General features: G+C 37.3%; 1 protein-coding gene across 1 annotated transcript in view; it reads right to left on the bottom strand.

The window, feature by feature from the left end:
* Positions 1-17,706, bottom strand: part of ZFPM2 (zinc finger protein, FOG family member 2) — a 560,495-nt gene that overhangs the window by 518,754 nt on the left and 24,035 nt on the right. Inside the window, exon 2 of the mRNA XM_006830635.1 lies at positions 6,998-7,099. Within this exon, the coding sequence (XP_006830698.1) occupies positions 6,998-7,076 (79 nt within the window). The 5' untranslated portion in view covers positions 7,077-7,099. The remainder of the gene's footprint in view (positions 1-6,997; positions 7,100-17,706) is intronic.

Genomic DNA, 17,706 nt, shown 5'->3' with positions numbered 1-17,706 from the left:
TCTGAAATCCTATATACAGTTGTTATGAATCAGATCCGTCTTGACAGCACTTAACACCACCACCTTATATAAGAAATATTAAAAGCTACTATTGAGCACTTTTGAAGCTCAAGGCTCCACACTTTAAAAACAAGGAAAGTCATTTTATAAACAAGGAAAGTCAGACACACTTTGTTGGTAGGTTGGTAGGTGCCAACAAGTCAGTTCCAACTTATAATAACCCTGTATAGGGTTTTCTAGGAGCGGCTGGTTAGTTTGAACCACCGACCTTGCAGTTGAGTGCTTATCTCATGGCATCACGACACAGAGAGTTATATAAACTGTTCAAGATGACACAGTTAATTATTTGCAGGATGCCTTCTTCTCCAATGTTTGTTGTTGTTGTTAAGTGCCGTCGAGTAGGGTGGGACTCATAGTGACCCTGTATAGGGTTTCTGAGGAGCGACTGGTGAATTTGAACCACTGACCTTGCAGTTCAAATTGACCTTGAGGTTGAGTGTTTATCCTACAGTGCCACACAATGATTATACAATCCTGAAATAATTTACCTCTGGTAAAAACTCAGACGCTTGTGTATCAATCTAGAAGCCGATTATGGTGTTCTATAATATGAAATACAAAAATGATTCCTAGTTTATTATACTAAATTCATCCAATCAGCGCTGCCTCATGTCTTTGCTGTTCAAGATTTAAGGATACAAGCAGATGATTTGGGGTAGCTGTGTTTTTGTAATAGATGTTCTACTTTAAGTGAAATGCTTAATATTAATAGCAAAGTGTTTTTAAATAAAAAATATATGAAAAGTTTGTGTCAAAGAATCTAAATGACTGCTTGTCCCAACTTTTTACTTGTATATATGTGAGTATGTGTATAATGCACACATGTATTTGCATGAATACACATTATTTTGGGGGTACATGTATACCTGTTTTTGTTGTGGCTACCGCTGTTGTTGTTAAATAACACTAAGCTGATTACAACTTACAGCAACTATACAACCCTGTATAGTGTTTCCAAGGATCAGACTGTGGTTTTGAACCATTGCCCTTGCACTTAGCATTACAGAGCTTACCCTACAGTACCACAATAGGATTCCATGTACAGCTACTCCTCACTAATTAACTGTCCTGTCATCTGATAGTTCCCATTTACAACTTTAAAATATTTCTCCAATGATCCAGGCTCCACATGGCCCACACACTGTGTCTCTATGACATGTTTCTTCCAAGCACAGAGGGCTGAGGCAATGACAGGACAACGTGAGACTATGGGTGGGCAGGTGGAAACTTGGTGATGGGAGGTTATGGTCATGCAGGGGGACATTGGAGAAGGTCCCAAAGATATTAGGGAGGTTGATGGGGGTGGGGGGAGGCAGATAGACAGGGAGAGGTAAGGAAGTCACATGGGGCTCCAGGGCTGAGGTGGACAGTGGACAATGAGGTATCCCATACAGGTGGGCAACGAACCAGCCAGCAGAGAACTAGTGGGGACACTGACTAGGACAGGGACAAGCAGGGTCCACCCCAATACTAGTTCAGGCAGTAGAAGGCAGAAGGTGGAGAATGAGTGGGGTCTCTGCCCAGGGCAAGTGATGAGAGATGGTGGGTGAAAAACAACACTCAATCACCACCACCACCACTCTAAGCCCCAAGGACTGCACAATGGTGGAGAAGAATTGTAGGGAAGGAAGGCCTGCTATGCCTCCTGTGACCTAGGATGTGTCTGTGTCATCCAATGGGTGTTGAGGATTGGAGACATGGGGCTACCAATGCTGAAGATGCAGCACAACCCTTTACTCTAGCACAACGTCAACTGTGCATAACAACTGAGTCTTTGGAACCTAATTATGTCAGTGACTGAGAAGTGGGTGAACTTATGTGAGTAACATGATATATTTCTTTCTTATGGCCCCTGGAAATTTGAAATATACCTGTAGTAAGCATGATGCTAAGGAGCTCTGGTAGCGTAGTGGTTACGAATTGGGCTGTGAACCACAAGGTCAGTAGTTGGAAACGACCAGCTGTTCCATGGCAGAAAGATGAGGCTTTTTGCTCCCATAAAGATTTACAGCCTCAGACACCCTGTACAGGGTCGCTATGAGTCAGAACTGACTCCATGGCATACAACTACCACCACCAAGCATGATGCTAAGGCCTAGATTCATTCAGTACTAAGACAGGTAAGCGCTATCCCCAAGCACGTATTTTAATAAGGAAATCAGACATTTGACATACTTAAAGTTGATAAACATAAATTATAGTGAAATATGTTGAGAAAATCTGAACTATGGAAACAAAAAGGAGAATAGAGCAAGGAAGGTTAGGCATTAATTGAATTAAAAGCATTTGCTAGGTAGAGAAGGAAGGGAAAACATTCCAAGTACAGGGTAAGTACACACAAAGACACAGTTTTATGAAGGACTAGAGTCCTGGTGTGGCGCTGTGCCTTAATGTGCTGGACTGCAAAATCCGTTTGAATCGTAAGGTCAGCGGTTCAAGCTCACCACTAGCTCTTAGAAACCCTATACAGGGTCACTATGGGGTCAGAACCAACTTGACAGCACTTCACAAAAAACAAAATCAAGGTCTGTCTGACTTTCCTTGTTTATACAATGGAGCTAATGAGAGTAACTACCTCATTAATAAGACTGATATGAAAATAAGTTGATATCAGTAAGATTTGACTCTTCAAGTGTTTATTTGATAGAAATAGCTGAGAGATGATAATTTATCTACATTAGCTTTTCCAAATCTAAGTACATACAGCATCTGGAAAGAAATTGAAACCTACAGACTTTGGTCATGGAATGTGGTCTAAAAATGTTCTTAAATGAGAAGAAAGCATACCTTCCTGGTAGACCCTGTTTTCAAAATTAGGTCTATATATTCCAGCAGTTGGTCCCTTCTGAGATGACAGAGTAAAAAGTGTTTAACAAAGTTTTGTCCTAGGATAAATAAGGCTATTTGTTTTGTTGTTGTTTAGTGCCATCAAGTCGGTGCCGACCCATAGCAACCCTGTATAGGGTTTCCAACGAGTGGTTGGTGAGCTTGAACCGCTGAGCTTGCAATTTAAAGTGACTTTGCAGTCCAGCTCATTAACCCACAGAGACACACCAGGACTCACTAGTCGTTCAACAAACTCATTCTCTCTCAAATTTTGTGCTAGATACTTTATATGTACCATCTCAGATTTCATCCTCAGAAAAATCTTTCAAAGTATTCATTCATATTTCCATTTTAAAAATAAGGAAAATGAGGCCTTTTAATATTTTGCCCATAATTAAAAGGTGCAAGGACAAAAACTCAGATCTGGTTGTAAAATCTGTATACTTTTCTTTGCAACTTAGAACATGCGCTACCTTCTATGTTAAGGCATGCTTGATTATTGTAGCAGGGAACTGAAGGATGGGTTACAAAACACAGGAATAATTCAAGAAAGTTAAAGGAGAAAAATGACGCTCAAAGGGGAGAATTTAGACAGCTTCATACTACACCTCAAGTGTCTCCTAGCAACTCTCACAATCATTAGTGTACTGCAGCTAAACAAGCATTCAATACATAAGAATATTAGTAAACTGAAGAAATCATAAAACTTGTGAAGTTGACAAAAAATAATGGTATTTACTTAAAAAAACAGAAATTATATGAATGAAATATAGCTGAAAAGAAATATCGATAAAAAGAAAAAAAAATAACACTGGATAGCAAGTTTTATATGAATTAGATTTCAAATCTCTGAGGAATAGTTTTTTTAAAGCCAGAAAGAATGATGAAGTTTAAAAATAGATGTACGAGATGCTGAACCAATGAGGTAATAGTTCCCACTTTTACTTTGGCCTAAGCTTTACCGGCTTAGTGTTTTTCTAACTTTCCAATCTAACAGTGAACGAATCATAGGAACTTGAAGAATATTTAAATTACAGTCACAAACAAGTCTAAACATTAAAGAGCAGCTTAGCCACAGAAATGTTTACAAATGGCAAGTTAATTTTCCTAAAAATTGTTTAGGCTCTACCTAATCATAAGAGTTAACAAAGGTGTGAACAACTATGATTACTAAATATACCTTTTAGTTGAATAACAAATAAGGAAAACAAATGTTTAAACTATGGAGTTTGCATTGGATAAAAATAGAACATTTAGACAGGAGTTGATTCATTATTGAATTGAGCCATCACAAAAGCCGATGGAGTCATCTTCAGGAAAGCTCTTTACACATAAGATAGTTTCTGATCCATCTGAAATGATGTCAGCTCTAGGCATCAAATTCTTTAGATCATTTCCTCATCCTTTGGTTCTGTTCTATTTTTAAGAAAACTGTCTATCTGACTGTAAATGTCAAGACTGGGTGGGGCAGCTTTAGTATTAAGAAACCCTAAAAATCACACCTGGCTCAATTACATCATGTCTTAACCAATAATTGTGGTTAGGATGCTTGGTATTACAAACGTGTAGCCTTTGTTGCTATCAGCTACACTACTGAGCATTAAAAAGTCTGAGGAGAATTTAAAAGGTTCTGCTTCAAGACTCAACAACTCCAAAACCATCATCATCTTCATTAGCAAGTTACGTGCATAACCTGATTTCATTGTCTCAAAAACTCAAAGAGGAGTTAACGTTGTTTTTCTACATTTGACAAATGAAGCTCGAAGCACAAAGACACTAAGTAGCTTTCCAAAAGAAACCTAGTTCATAAGTGTCAAAAGCAGAATCAAAATCCAAACCCTTGGAAACTAGTACCCATTTTCTACATTTGGAGACTGTCACTAAAGACTAACAAAAATCTGGGTAAAAACACTGAAGAAATTACCAAAGATATATCTAACTAATTTTCTCTAACTGCAAAAAAAGTAAAAAGCAGCCAACATACATTTCCTTGTTATGAATCAATCTCATTAACTCAAGGAAAATCCAAAATAACTAAATATTTGTGAAGAAATATGTCTTATTGATCTTATAAGAATCAAAGAATTTTGTCATAGACATACCTAGTTTGGCACAGTAAGATAAGCAATGTACTGCTAACCACAAGGTCAGCAGTTCAAACCCACCAGCCACTCATCATAATAGCGACAGCCCTGCTTAGAAACAGACATTTTCACTTTAGAGTTTTTTACATTTCACATGTACCACAACAAAGGATATAATGATTTTCATGTCAGCTAGAAATTTTATTCAGTTAGATAACAGGTAAATTTAATTCAAATTGTAAAAAATAATAATAATCTCATCTTGAAGGCTAGCATCATTCTTTACCCTGCAACATTTTTTAGGTAATAATGTCAAGTTATTTTCTGGGAAAGAAATGGCATCAAATGTACAATCATCTGTTAATATTTCATCACCTCTGGATTGTTCTTGTTTATTCCCAAGCTAGTGGCAAAACCATGAGTCCCAGACTTAAACAAAATGGAAAGCCTGTCTCCACTCCCAAATTTGCCAAATGATGAGATGAAACCAGAAATCACTTATTTGAAAGCCAGCAAAAAGACCATCTAATCTGACAATAAATTCTTCTAAACAGCATATCTATCTATATATAGAGATATACACACATACAATGCTAAATTTCATGAACGAAGAACGATAAAATATGAATTTTACTCACCCTTTTAAAGTTTAATGTAAGCCTCAGGACACACTAATATTTTGTTAATTTTTTCCCCCAATTTTATTTTTAATCAAGGAAATTATCCCCCACCATGACAATATAGAAGCATTAATGCAAGAAGGTAAAAATGCCGAAAACCTGAATGTTTCCCAAAGTGTTAGAAAATTGTATGCTGTTGTTGTTGTTAAATGCCATCGAGTCGATTCGGACCCATAGCAACCCAATATAGGGTTTCCGAGGAGCAGCTGTTGAGCTTGAACCGCCAACCTTGCAGTTCAAACGTCTTTGCCGTCTGGTGCATTAGCCCACAGTGCCACCCAGAAAGCTGTAGAATAGTACTTTAAATATATGTTGGTTTAAAAGTATGTGTAATATAGTACACAGAATACAAACATTTGTGTATATCATGCATAACATTAGAAATGACATCATAATAATCAGATATCTTCATTTTTGTTTGCATTATATTTTCCAGCTGCTGGTTTCAGAAAATTACCACTGGAGTTCCTCTCTTCTTCACGCACAGCAGAGAGCAATTTGCAAAGTCATGCAAGGGTGAAAATGTGATTGAAATATAGGATCTTTCTTAATGAAAAATGTAACTGCATTGGAAATTAGGGCTGAAACTATTTCAAAACTCACTTACAACCTTAAGTCCTATGATACAATAGTCTCTATTTATCAATATATTACCAGTCATAATTGAGTTGGCACCAAATATGAAAGTTCTTTTCCACAAAGTTCTTATAAACTTTACATATTTACATAAAATTATATTTGTGCTTTTGAGTATTTTGATCACTTTTTGTTTTTCTTAAAATGTTAAAATGTCCGGACCTTTGGAAATGAAATTTAATTTTTATTCATAAAAATGAAAATGGTTGTCAAAACATTGAGTCAAATTGGGGGCACTATTTGACATATTCTAATAGATTTTGCAGATATTGAGGTTCACTCTCATGACTTACATTATAGCTAAAATGAAAATGACAGTTACTTAAATTATTAATTGTTCCCGCACTTATTTTAAGCCTGGAATTTGTGGTTCATTTGAATCTGGATATAGCTTATGAATCTAAGTTCAAAGAAAAAGACAGTAAAATTCACTGGATCTTATACCTTTACAGACAGGAAAGAAAAACAAGGATGGAGACATCAAGCCAAGGTAATATTTTGGTTTTCATAGTTTAATCAAAAGATTCAAAATTTTAAATAATGTTATTTAGAATCCTGTGTAATCAGCACGCTCACAAACACATATATATGCTTTAAATCAGAGTTGAAATATGGTATGTTTCACAACCTATCCAAAATTGGAGAAAAAAATAAATGTGAATTCCAGATAGCAGTCACAGAAGATTGAATTTTGAATTTTCTCTGTCCTACCTGGTCCATCCCAGTCATCTGTCTCAATTCCAGGTTGACCTGGTTTCTCTGATTGTGTGTCCCCATCTGACTCTGCCATCTCCTGGATTCCTTCATCATCACCTGGAAAAACACCACCACAGAGAGAAAAAAGGACACAATTAAAACTTACTGTTTGACATTCAAATCGTGGTAGAGGGATTTTTGTTACTATTGTCATCGTTCTGATACATTTCAAGGAATAATCATTTTGATATCTATCTGTAGCTTTCTAATGAAGAAAATCAGCATTCTCATGGTCTTGGAGTTGATTTCAGCATATAGTGACCCTACAGAAAACCCTAGTAGTGCAGTGGGTTAAGCATGGGGCAGTTAACCTCAAAGTCAGCAGTTCAAACCCATCAGCTGTCCATAGGAGAAAGATTAAGTGTTCTGCTCCTGTAAAGATTTACAGACTCAGAAAACTACTCTGTCCTCCAGGATCACTGTGAGTCAGATTAGCATTGTTGTTGTTAAAGTGCCATCAAGTTGGTTCCCGCTCATAGCGGCACCGTATAGGGTTTCAGAGTCTGTAAATCCTTGAGGGAGCAGACAGCCATGGAGAGACCAGGGCTCAAACCACAGACCTTGTGGTTCACAGTCCAAGGCTTATCCTTTATTGATTGTTGGTGGGATTGTACCACTGACTCGGTTCAGACTCATAGTGACCCTGTACAGAATTTCTGAGGTTTTAAATATTCATGGGAGCAGAAAGCCTTATCTGTCTGCTGTGGAGTCGCTGGCTCAAACCATGAGTCTTGTGATTCACAGTCCAGTGTTTATTATGTGGAGCCACCATGCTCCCTAATGTTGTTACTAAGTGCCATCCAGTTGGTTTCAACACACAGCGACCCTGTATATGGTTTCCAAGGAGCGGCTGGTAGGTTTGAACCACTAAACCTAGTGGTTTAAATTGATCTTGGGGTCCAGTGCATTATCAGTAAGGATCAGAAAATAGAATAACAAGAAAGTAATAATGGAAATAAAGTAGTAAAAACAAAAACATAGAAAGTAAAATTTTAAATCTAATAATGCTAAAAATGTTTAAAGCCTAAATTGCTGTGAATCTAACATTTCTCTGAAGTATTCAATAGCTTTTTATCACAAACTTGTAAAAATAACAACATTTAAGTCTACATAATTATGCAAAAAAGAGAACATTACATATTTAAATTATTTAAAGGTAACCTAGAAAAATGCAAAATTCTCAGGAAACTATTATTACTGTAAATGACATTAATACGATCATAAATTGAGCTTTAAATTCCATACCTTTTATATTCATTTCTGTGTCTACCCTCATAACATGAATTACTGTAAAAACCAGGATAAATGTAAAAGAAAACAATGTGGAAACCTAGAGACATCTCTGGTGAACTCAGTTTCCTGAACATGGGAACATTTGGCTCTGATGAGTAACAAAAAGAGAAACATGCACACAACTAAGTATGCCTGCCTCTCTCATGGAATCCTACGTCTGGAATGGAAAACTCTTTCAAAGTCCTGTTATCCCCTCTCTTTAGAAAGATCAGAATAAATAGCACCAAAATCTTCCTTAGAAAGTATTTATTGAGCTTTTGCTATGTTTAAGAAACTGTAGTATGTGTAGTAGTATATACAGAAAATGTAATCCCTTTTTGTAGAAGTCTAGAACCCATGAAGACAGTAGGTTTCCAAATACCAAGACTACAAGACAAGGTTCAGTGGCCTTCAGAAAGGTACAAAGATACAAGGTTCAGTGGCAAGAGATTTACTCCTCTGTGATCTTTTTTGTAGGTCAGAATGAAGACCGTGGCCACATCAGTCCAGTGTCTTATGAAGCAAGTCAGTGCTCAATTCTTAGACATAAGCAGGGATGATCCTCAGCTTCCACACCATTCCAGGTGACACTGTGGACTTTAAAATATTAATATAAGGCTTCCTCTTGCCACAGAAGTGATTCCAACACAGAGAGACCCCACAAGACACAGTAAAACTGACCCATAGTTTTTCCATAGATGAAATCTTTATAAAAGTTAACTGGCACATCTTTCTCCTTCAGAGTGGCTGGTGGGTTCAAGCCCATGGCCTTTCATTTACCAACTGAGCACTTAATCTCCTTCAATCCAGAAGCTAAGGGATGATTAAAGCATAATCAACAAGAAATTTATCAAACTGTTCTGACTGGTTAGAGTCTTGGATTTACCTGTTAAATGTTTTTAATATCATCCCTACATATATTTAAGTATTGGACTAATCTAATGTAATTAGCAGATTGGTATAACCAGCTCTTAGGAGTCTTGGTGTGGCGCTGTAGGTTAATGAGCTGGATAGCAAAGTTGGTTTGAACCGCAAGATTGGAGGTTCAACCTCACCAGCTGCTCCTTGGACACTCTATACAGGGTTGCTATGAGTCAGAACTGACTCAACAGCACTTAACAACAACACCACCACCACAAACAGCTCCAGAAAACCTAAATGTCTCCCAAGCACTGGCTCTGTTCTATTTGATCCCTCCTATCCACTCTAATGCACTTCCTCTTTTCTCTCTGCCCTGTGCTTTGTGCCCATGAGGCTGATTTTATGGGGTTTCCTGGAACTCTGCCTTCTTGTAGGATTAGGCCAATGGGAGGTACTGATAGCAGATCAGAGGATGAGAAGACAGGAGAAAAAGGTCAGGTACTTACTCCCCCTCTCCTCCCTGACAGTCTCTAGTTGCTGGCAGTGACTGCACAGTATAAAGTTCCTGTGAATTCAGTCTTCCCTCTCCCTGTAGTTCTGTATTACCATCCCTTCCCACTCTTGCTAACCCCTGGTTCTTTACCTTCCTTGCTGTTTGCTACACTTTGTATCTTGTCATTTAGTTAATGCCCTTTCATTAAACCCACTGACAACTGGTTTCCTATTGGGGCCCTCATTGATATATTTCACTTCTTCCCAATCTTTTCACACTATTTTCATTATCTTTGGTACCACTTCTATAAAACAATTTAGTTAAGTATTTTTAAATTGACTCATGCTTATAACTTATACATATATTTAAAATTTATTATCACAAGTATCAATGGAAAATGAGTATCACATGCCAAAATAGAAAGTATTCATTCATATTAATAAATATGATAAAAATAAATACAATGCTATTAATTTCTGGCTTTTTGTACTATTTAGTTTCTGGGCTGTGGACTTACTACTTTGTACTAGGTAGGAAGTTGTCATTGTTAGATAGGAAGAGTAGTAAGTTATTAAAGAAATTCTATTAACATATAGCTGATTCATTCCCACTATTTTACAAAGAACACAAGAAGCTTGGAAACTTTTTCACCAATGGAGTAAATGCTAATTAATATAATATCAGGGTACCATTTACAATAATCCTGAGTTGTTGTTGCTAAATGTTGTTGAGTTGGCCGACTCATAGCAACCCTGTATCGGGTTTCTTAGGCTTTAAATCTTTGTGGGAGCAGGAAGTCTCATCTTTCTCCCATAGAGACTGGTGGGTGCCTAACTTTGGGAAAACTGACATTTCCATCTCTTTATTTTTTTCATTTCCAACTAGAATCTACATTGGAATCTATGACTTAATTGAATAATAACCTCTGACCATACTCCCATCGATCAAGTAGAGATTTTACTCAGGAAATTAATGCAGGACAATGTACAAAGGAAATTGTTCTCCAAAAGAGCGAAGAGTAAAGAATGTACCCTATCACATTTTACTTCTTACAAGTACTTTTTCCCATGCAGTATGGACCTTGAAACATAGGGATTTGAGTACTGAGGGACCCTGGAGATTGTTTAACCCAAGTGCCTTATTTACTAATAAGGAAATTGGCACACAGTTGAGTTCAGTAACTATCCATGGTCCTGTTGTTGTTGTTGCTAAGTGCCATCAAGTCGATTCTGACTCATAGCAACCTTGCACAGGGTTTCTGAGGGGCAATTGGTGGTTTTGAACTGCCGACCTTGTAGTTTACAGTCTAGATCCATGGTTGTAGAGCTTCAATATTGAGTGCTGTATAAGCACACTATGATCCTTTCCTTCAAAAATTGGTGTTGCTAGATAGGAAGTTATTGCTCCAGCCCTGAGCAATAAGTGCTTCCCAGTCATCTTAGTGATGGTAGACAGAAGTAGCTTTAAGCACATCTCCTTTCCCCAACACCACCATTGTAGGACTTGCTGGGAGCATGGAAAGATATCACAGAGACCTGGGAAACACTGTAACAAAGTTAGAGATTACATGAGTCTCCCCATTGTTAATTTAGCATTCTTTTCTAAACATCATTTTTCTACCCAGCTGCCAGTTGAGAGAACCATGTATCCTGTAGCTATTGATGAGGATTTCTAGAGCAAGCATGAGATTATGCTATTAACACATATAACAGTATGTCTAAGAGAGCAAAAACTGCACCACTTAGCACTGTTTTAGGTTCGAATTAAGAGCTGTATCATCCTTTCATTCACATTAAAGAGTGTATCTTCATAAATTTTCTACTACGTTTTAATTATTGGGAACTATACAAAGTTCAATAAATTAGTAACATTTTTAATGCACCTTTAAAAAGATACGAGAGAGATTTAAAAAAAAGTGGGAAAATAAGAACTTTCTTTCAATGATCATATCATCTGGTTAAGGAACTTGGAAATATGCATAATAGCAGTAACCCCTGATAAAAACCTACAATTACAGCAACTCATGAATAAATCTAAAAGGGAACTCCTCTCCAGCACTTCAGACACCAAAGGCATAAACTAAGTCTGATTAAGGAGAACCTATCTAATTATTTTTGGAGTTATATATTCATCTTGAAGGCAATGAGAAGCGATGAAGGTATTTCACTGGTGGGGGTGCAGAGGATTGAGGTTATTAAGCTCATGCCATACAAATACAATAATCAACAACAAATATTCACTGAGTTCTACAAATACATTTTTTGCAGATCTCTAGCCTTTAAGTTTTTTCTTACTCATCCCATAACAACACCCTGATTCATATCTCAGATGTTCTCCCCCCAAATTTTCATGATACTATGGTTATGTGTCATAAAATGTTTTATTAATCAAATTCCTTTTTATAAGTAAAAAAAAATGGATTCAGTTAAATGGATAAATAAACGTCTATTGAATGCAGGTCGTAGATGATTGGAACCTCTCCTAATTAATTCATTTATTGAATCCCAACTTGTGTGTTCAGAATTCACAATGCAAAACAAAGATGGTTTCTTTTCTCATGTAATTTACAGATTAGTGTAGACCAGAGATAAATCAATAGGCAATTGTAACCTGGTATAATGTGTACTTTGATGTAAGCAGTTCCATGATACTTAACCCAGACTTCATACCATGAAAACTTCCTGAAGGAGGGAAGCAAACAACCAAAATTTTAAAACAGAATCTTAGATGAGAATGATCAATGTATGTTTTTTATCTGGAGCTCCATGATATGATTGTAGGCTATTTTTCAGAGTAAGAAGAGGAGTCAGCAGCTTTCCAAAGAATCCCATTTGAAAAAAAATGTATTACTTAAGTGATTGTACAGAAACAATGGCAACTTGAAGGTGGTGAAAACATAGATAGTTCAATGATGCAGTAGTCACCTGACAAAGTTTTAATAAAGTTAAGGAGAAACAGTTTAAGAAGAACTCCTATTGTATGATGACTAACCAAATGATGTCCTTTCCTTCATTCAATACAGTCCAAATTAACCCATGGTCATTCCCATCCAGTATCTACGAGGATAAGAAATGAGCAGGATGACTGCAAATCTCAGCAGACATTCAATTTACAGAGAAATTTGCTAAATCCCTCAAAAAAAAAGAAAATATTATAATTAAACCTATTAAGGGACTGATTGAACTAGTAATTTCATATAATAAAATACTTTCATTAAATGTCACTTAACTGCCAAATCAGAACTGTAGAGCTCAGAATTCAACTTGCACAACATCTGGAACATTACTCAGTATTGATAATCATGATTCGGGGACTGATCTCGCTCTCATTTGTTTCATTATGCAGCACATATAATTAGAACCACTGAAAATAAATACCTAAAAGTATTTAGTTAAGAAAACACTGTAAAAATAGTTGATTGAACACAATTAACAGCTCAAAAGAAATTACATTTTGCAGCAGTTTTAAGCTATTTATGAAACTGACTATATGTGCAATATATATGACATTAATAAAAATACATCTTATGAGAATAGTTTAAAACTCTTATCTGTTTATTCATGTTGTCTTATAGTAATAATGAAAAAAAAAATGATCACAGAGGTAAGAGTTTTACATAAAATAGACTTGGTGATGGATTGAATTGCATCCCCAAAATATGTGTTGGGATGCTAACAGCTTTAGCTGTGAAAAGGAGCCTTGGTGGGCAGTAGTTAACCACCGGCTGCTAACCAAAAGGCCATCTGTTCAAATCTTTATGCGGCACTTGACCTATATCTACTAATGCAGTGACTCAAAAGAGGCAACAAATCCTTACAGCAAGAAACATTCCCACCCCCTCCACACACAGAGTAGACAGAGATGGACAACTTGGACATTGGATACCCAAATGGGGAGGGAGAGACTACAAAGGCAAGAATTGACTGGCTTACAAGCTTTCAAGAGGGAACCTAGAGCTTGGGGGCATGGAGGAAGGCAGAATCACCAGTGAGTACTATCCAATCTCTGGGCGTAGCTGATGAAATGAAATACAGATGGGTAACTCACGATACTGTAGTGAATAATGGTTATCAAGACTGATTGTGAGGGTTGGAAATGCAAAGGTAGACGTTTTGTAGCAAGGAAGGGAGTGATTATTTCTCCAGTCTAGGAGCGGCAGTCTCTGGGACCATCAACAGAGAAGAGCCAAGAGCGGGACCCTACCCAGAGAAGCAGGGATGCCTGAGATGGAGACAGAGACAATGACGTGGAGTGATGAAGTGGCTGGGGACTTTGGATCCAGAGAGGGAGAGGGACTGCGGGCCGAAGACTTGGGGGAAGTGGGGGAGGGAGGGGGAAGTGTAGAGCGGGTTTCTAGGATATACCCTTTGGTCGGAAGATGATGCATGGAGGGGATTGGAACCATGGCAATGAAATGATACACGATGGAATGAATGTAAAACTAAAGTTCTCTCATGTAAACTATCATAAAATTCACAATAAAACAATTAAAAAAAAAAAAAAAAAAAAACTAAGTCAGCGTATGGAAACATCCTGGTATTCAAATCAATACATGCTTTCATTCTGCTATTCTGTGAAAGGATTTGTAGCAAATTAATATTGTATCTGTAATTAGGAAGGACCACATTAACTCTTCTAAGTTCTACACTTAAAAAGTAAAAAAGTTTTACTCAGTTGATATATGTATGTACGTATAGCCTTTTATTTTTGCGTTCATTATATTATAGATAGATAGATAGATAGATAGATAGATAGATAGATAGATAGATAGATAGATAGATAGATTCCTGATGTGACACTGTGGGATCAATCCCGGACTGCTAACCAAAAGATCAGCAGTTGGTCCTTGGACAAGGTCAGTATGAGTCAGAACTGACTCAACAGCACTTAACAACCACACCGTATACCAGTCCAGCGATGATATTATGTGTGTATGTATATATATGTAGTGTGATGTTGTAGGATAAGCTAAGCACTGGACTACTAACACCAAAGTTGGCTATTCACACACACCAGTCGCTCCTTGGAAACTCTATACAGGGTCACTATGAGTCAGAACCAACTTAACGGCATTATTACAACACAAGGGTCTATGTGTACACATGGTAAGCACTGGACTGCTAACCAACAGTAAGATAAGTAGTTCAAACCCAACAGCAGCTCCTTAGAAACTCTGTATAAGGTGGCTATTAGTCAAAACCAACTTGACGGCACAAAACAACAATAGTACCTATGTGTGTGTAGGTATATTACATATATGTGTATTACACACATATACATACAGGTAGTCCCTGACTTATGACAAAATTATCATATTTGAATTATCACAAACTTCACTTATAATGGACTTTTTACATATGTTATTGTAATGTGCTTTCAAATTAATTCTGACTCAGGATCACCCTGTATAAGGTTTCCAGGAATGGCTAGTAGGTTTCATATGCCGACTCGTGGTTAGCTGTCCAGTGCTTATCCTGTGGCACCACACCAGGACTCCATAAACATGTAATAGTTAGTAATATGCACTACAGGCAACAACTGTGTAAACTGCTCATGTTATCATTCTCATGCAACTCCAAAGACAAATGAAAATTAGATACATAAAGATATTGAAATAAAAGGCAATAAAAATAAAACAAAAACAAGAAGTCATTAACTTACATCATAAGTGAACAGAGCTCCACTGTAAGTCAGGGAGACTACTTGTGACTATACTCAATTCTCTAAATCCTTTAGACTAAGAATTTATTTAAATAATTTCAGATTTTTTTTATGAAGAGAAATACCACATTTGTAAGTTTTACTCTAAGTTGGAAATAAATTACATAAGGACCTGAAAAGAATCTTCTATATCCCCTAACAATGATATGAGGCCCTAAACATATATGTATGCATATATAATTAGATGATATGATGTCCTATACACATATTACTGTTGTTGTTAAGAGTTTCTGGAGAGAGACTGGTGGGCTTGAACTGTCAACCTAGCAGTTAGCAGTCCGGTGCTTATCCTACAGTGCCACACCAGGACTCTCCTGTACTCATAAGTATCCACAATGTCTAAAGATAACATTGTTCCAGACTAGACTAAATATGGCCTCCAGAAGAAGGCAAAAGACAGAGCAGACCTATCTCAGGGCATTTCTTCAGGCACTTCCTCTGAGGACATTTTGAAAGCAAGGTATGATTTAGGACTGAAACATCTGTAAACAGCTCAGTTGAGTAAGATTTCTACTGAAGTTTGTTGCAAACATCTTGGAAGATCGAATCCAACTTAATTTTCAAACGGTTCTTATCTAATAGATAAGATGCTGAAACATAGTTAAAATAGATGCTGAAACATAGTTAAAGTCCGTATAGGTTGGTTAGTTTTTGGAGGGTAGGGGTGGGTAGGAAAGAGGTTGGTGATATGTCTATTGCATACAATGAATGATTAAACAGTGCATGAAGTGTATGAATACTTCATTATTTGCTTAAGCCCTACAAAGTAAATGGAAGATTATATGTAGTCGCATAAGCTATGTACTTAATATAGTTCTAATTCTACATGTATTTGCTTGATTATTTGATTAATAACTGTTCAGCTCTCTATAAGTTAAACTTACAAACATATCTGTTCCTCTCACCAATGGATCCCTAGCACCAACCGAACTGTAAAAATTGAGAATACATTTAATAATTAATGAATCAATACATGAATATATAAATTAAAAAAAAATATTTATGTGGCAGTATGATTCCATAGAAATTACAGCCTTGAAAAACCTATGGGGCAGTTCTACTTGTACTATAGGTTAGAATTGAATTGATGACAATACATGTGTGCACATTCCCATTTAGAAATGAAGTTTTCTTTGTTATATTAACGGAGCTATTTAACTCAATCTCTTTTAACACACAAAAAAAGATCAGATCATCTTGACTGTAAGTCGTCACTCAGTTCAGTTATAAACAAACAAACAAACAAATAAGGAGACGGGAGTGGAGTGTGTCCTCCAGACTCAAGCATCTCTTCCCTGAGAATCTCTTAAGTCCAGTAGAAAACTGTAACAGCAGGAAATGGGTACGATGATGAGATGTTGAGAAGCGGCAGCAAGCACTGGCAGCATGGCAGAAAAATAATGGCATCAGCCCAGGTGACCCATGCAAGATGGCACTGTGGACTCATCAACCCACTGAGCAAGCAAGCTGAGTATCATGGGGCCCATCCTTACTGCTGGAGTGGGTGTCTCCAGGTACTTTCTGACAGAGAGGAGGAATTTTGCAACACTTGCCTGAGCAGGACAGAGGCAAGGCCAGAGGGCCTAGGTGTCAAGGGGCTAGGGTGAGGCTTCCCTGTGGACCCAGTCAAGAAGCTGGCTGTATCCTGAGTTGTTGCTGATCCTAAAATGTAACCTGTTATTTCTCCAATAAATCTATACCTGTGAGTATAGTCAATAAAAAAAAAAAAAAATTAAAAGATCAGATCAAACACAGAATCAAGGAAGCACACATGAGAAAGACAGATAACATGCCACGTATAGATTCCCAAGGAGACAAGGACCAAAATGTGAAAAAAAGACAAAGACCTTCACTAGAAGAACAGATAGAAAGCATTCAGCTGAAGCGGTACCCTGAATTCAGACTTCTAGCCTCCTAAATTGTGAGAAAACAAATCTCTGTTCCTTAAAGCCATCCCACCTGTAGTGGTAATTATGCGCAGGGAGTCAGTTCCTACTCATAGCAACCCTGCACATGGTTTTTGAGGCTGTCGATCTTTATGGGAGCAAAAAGCCTCATTTTTCTCTGATAGTTTTGAACTGCTAACCTTAATGTTAGCAGTCCAATTCTTAACCACTACACTACCAGAGCTCTGTATTCCACTGGTAGTATTTCTATTATGTTGTTGTTGTTAAGTGCCATCAAGTCGGTTCCGACTCATAGCGACCCTGTACAGGGTTTCCTAGGGTGTAAATCTTTACGGGAGTAGAAAGCCTCATCTTTCTCCCGCGGAGCAGCTGGTAGTTTCGAACCGCTGACCTTAAGGTTCGCAGCCCGA

Source organism: Chrysochloris asiatica, unplaced genomic scaffold (assembly GCF_000296735.1).
Source record: "Chrysochloris asiatica unplaced genomic scaffold, ChrAsi1.0 scaffold00001, whole genome shotgun sequence".
In the NCBI taxonomy this organism is placed as follows: Eukaryota; Metazoa; Chordata; class Mammalia; order Afrosoricida; family Chrysochloridae; genus Chrysochloris; species Chrysochloris asiatica.
The sequence above is the reverse complement of the archived record's forward strand: the minus strand, read 5'-3'. Positions and strand labels throughout refer to the sequence as shown.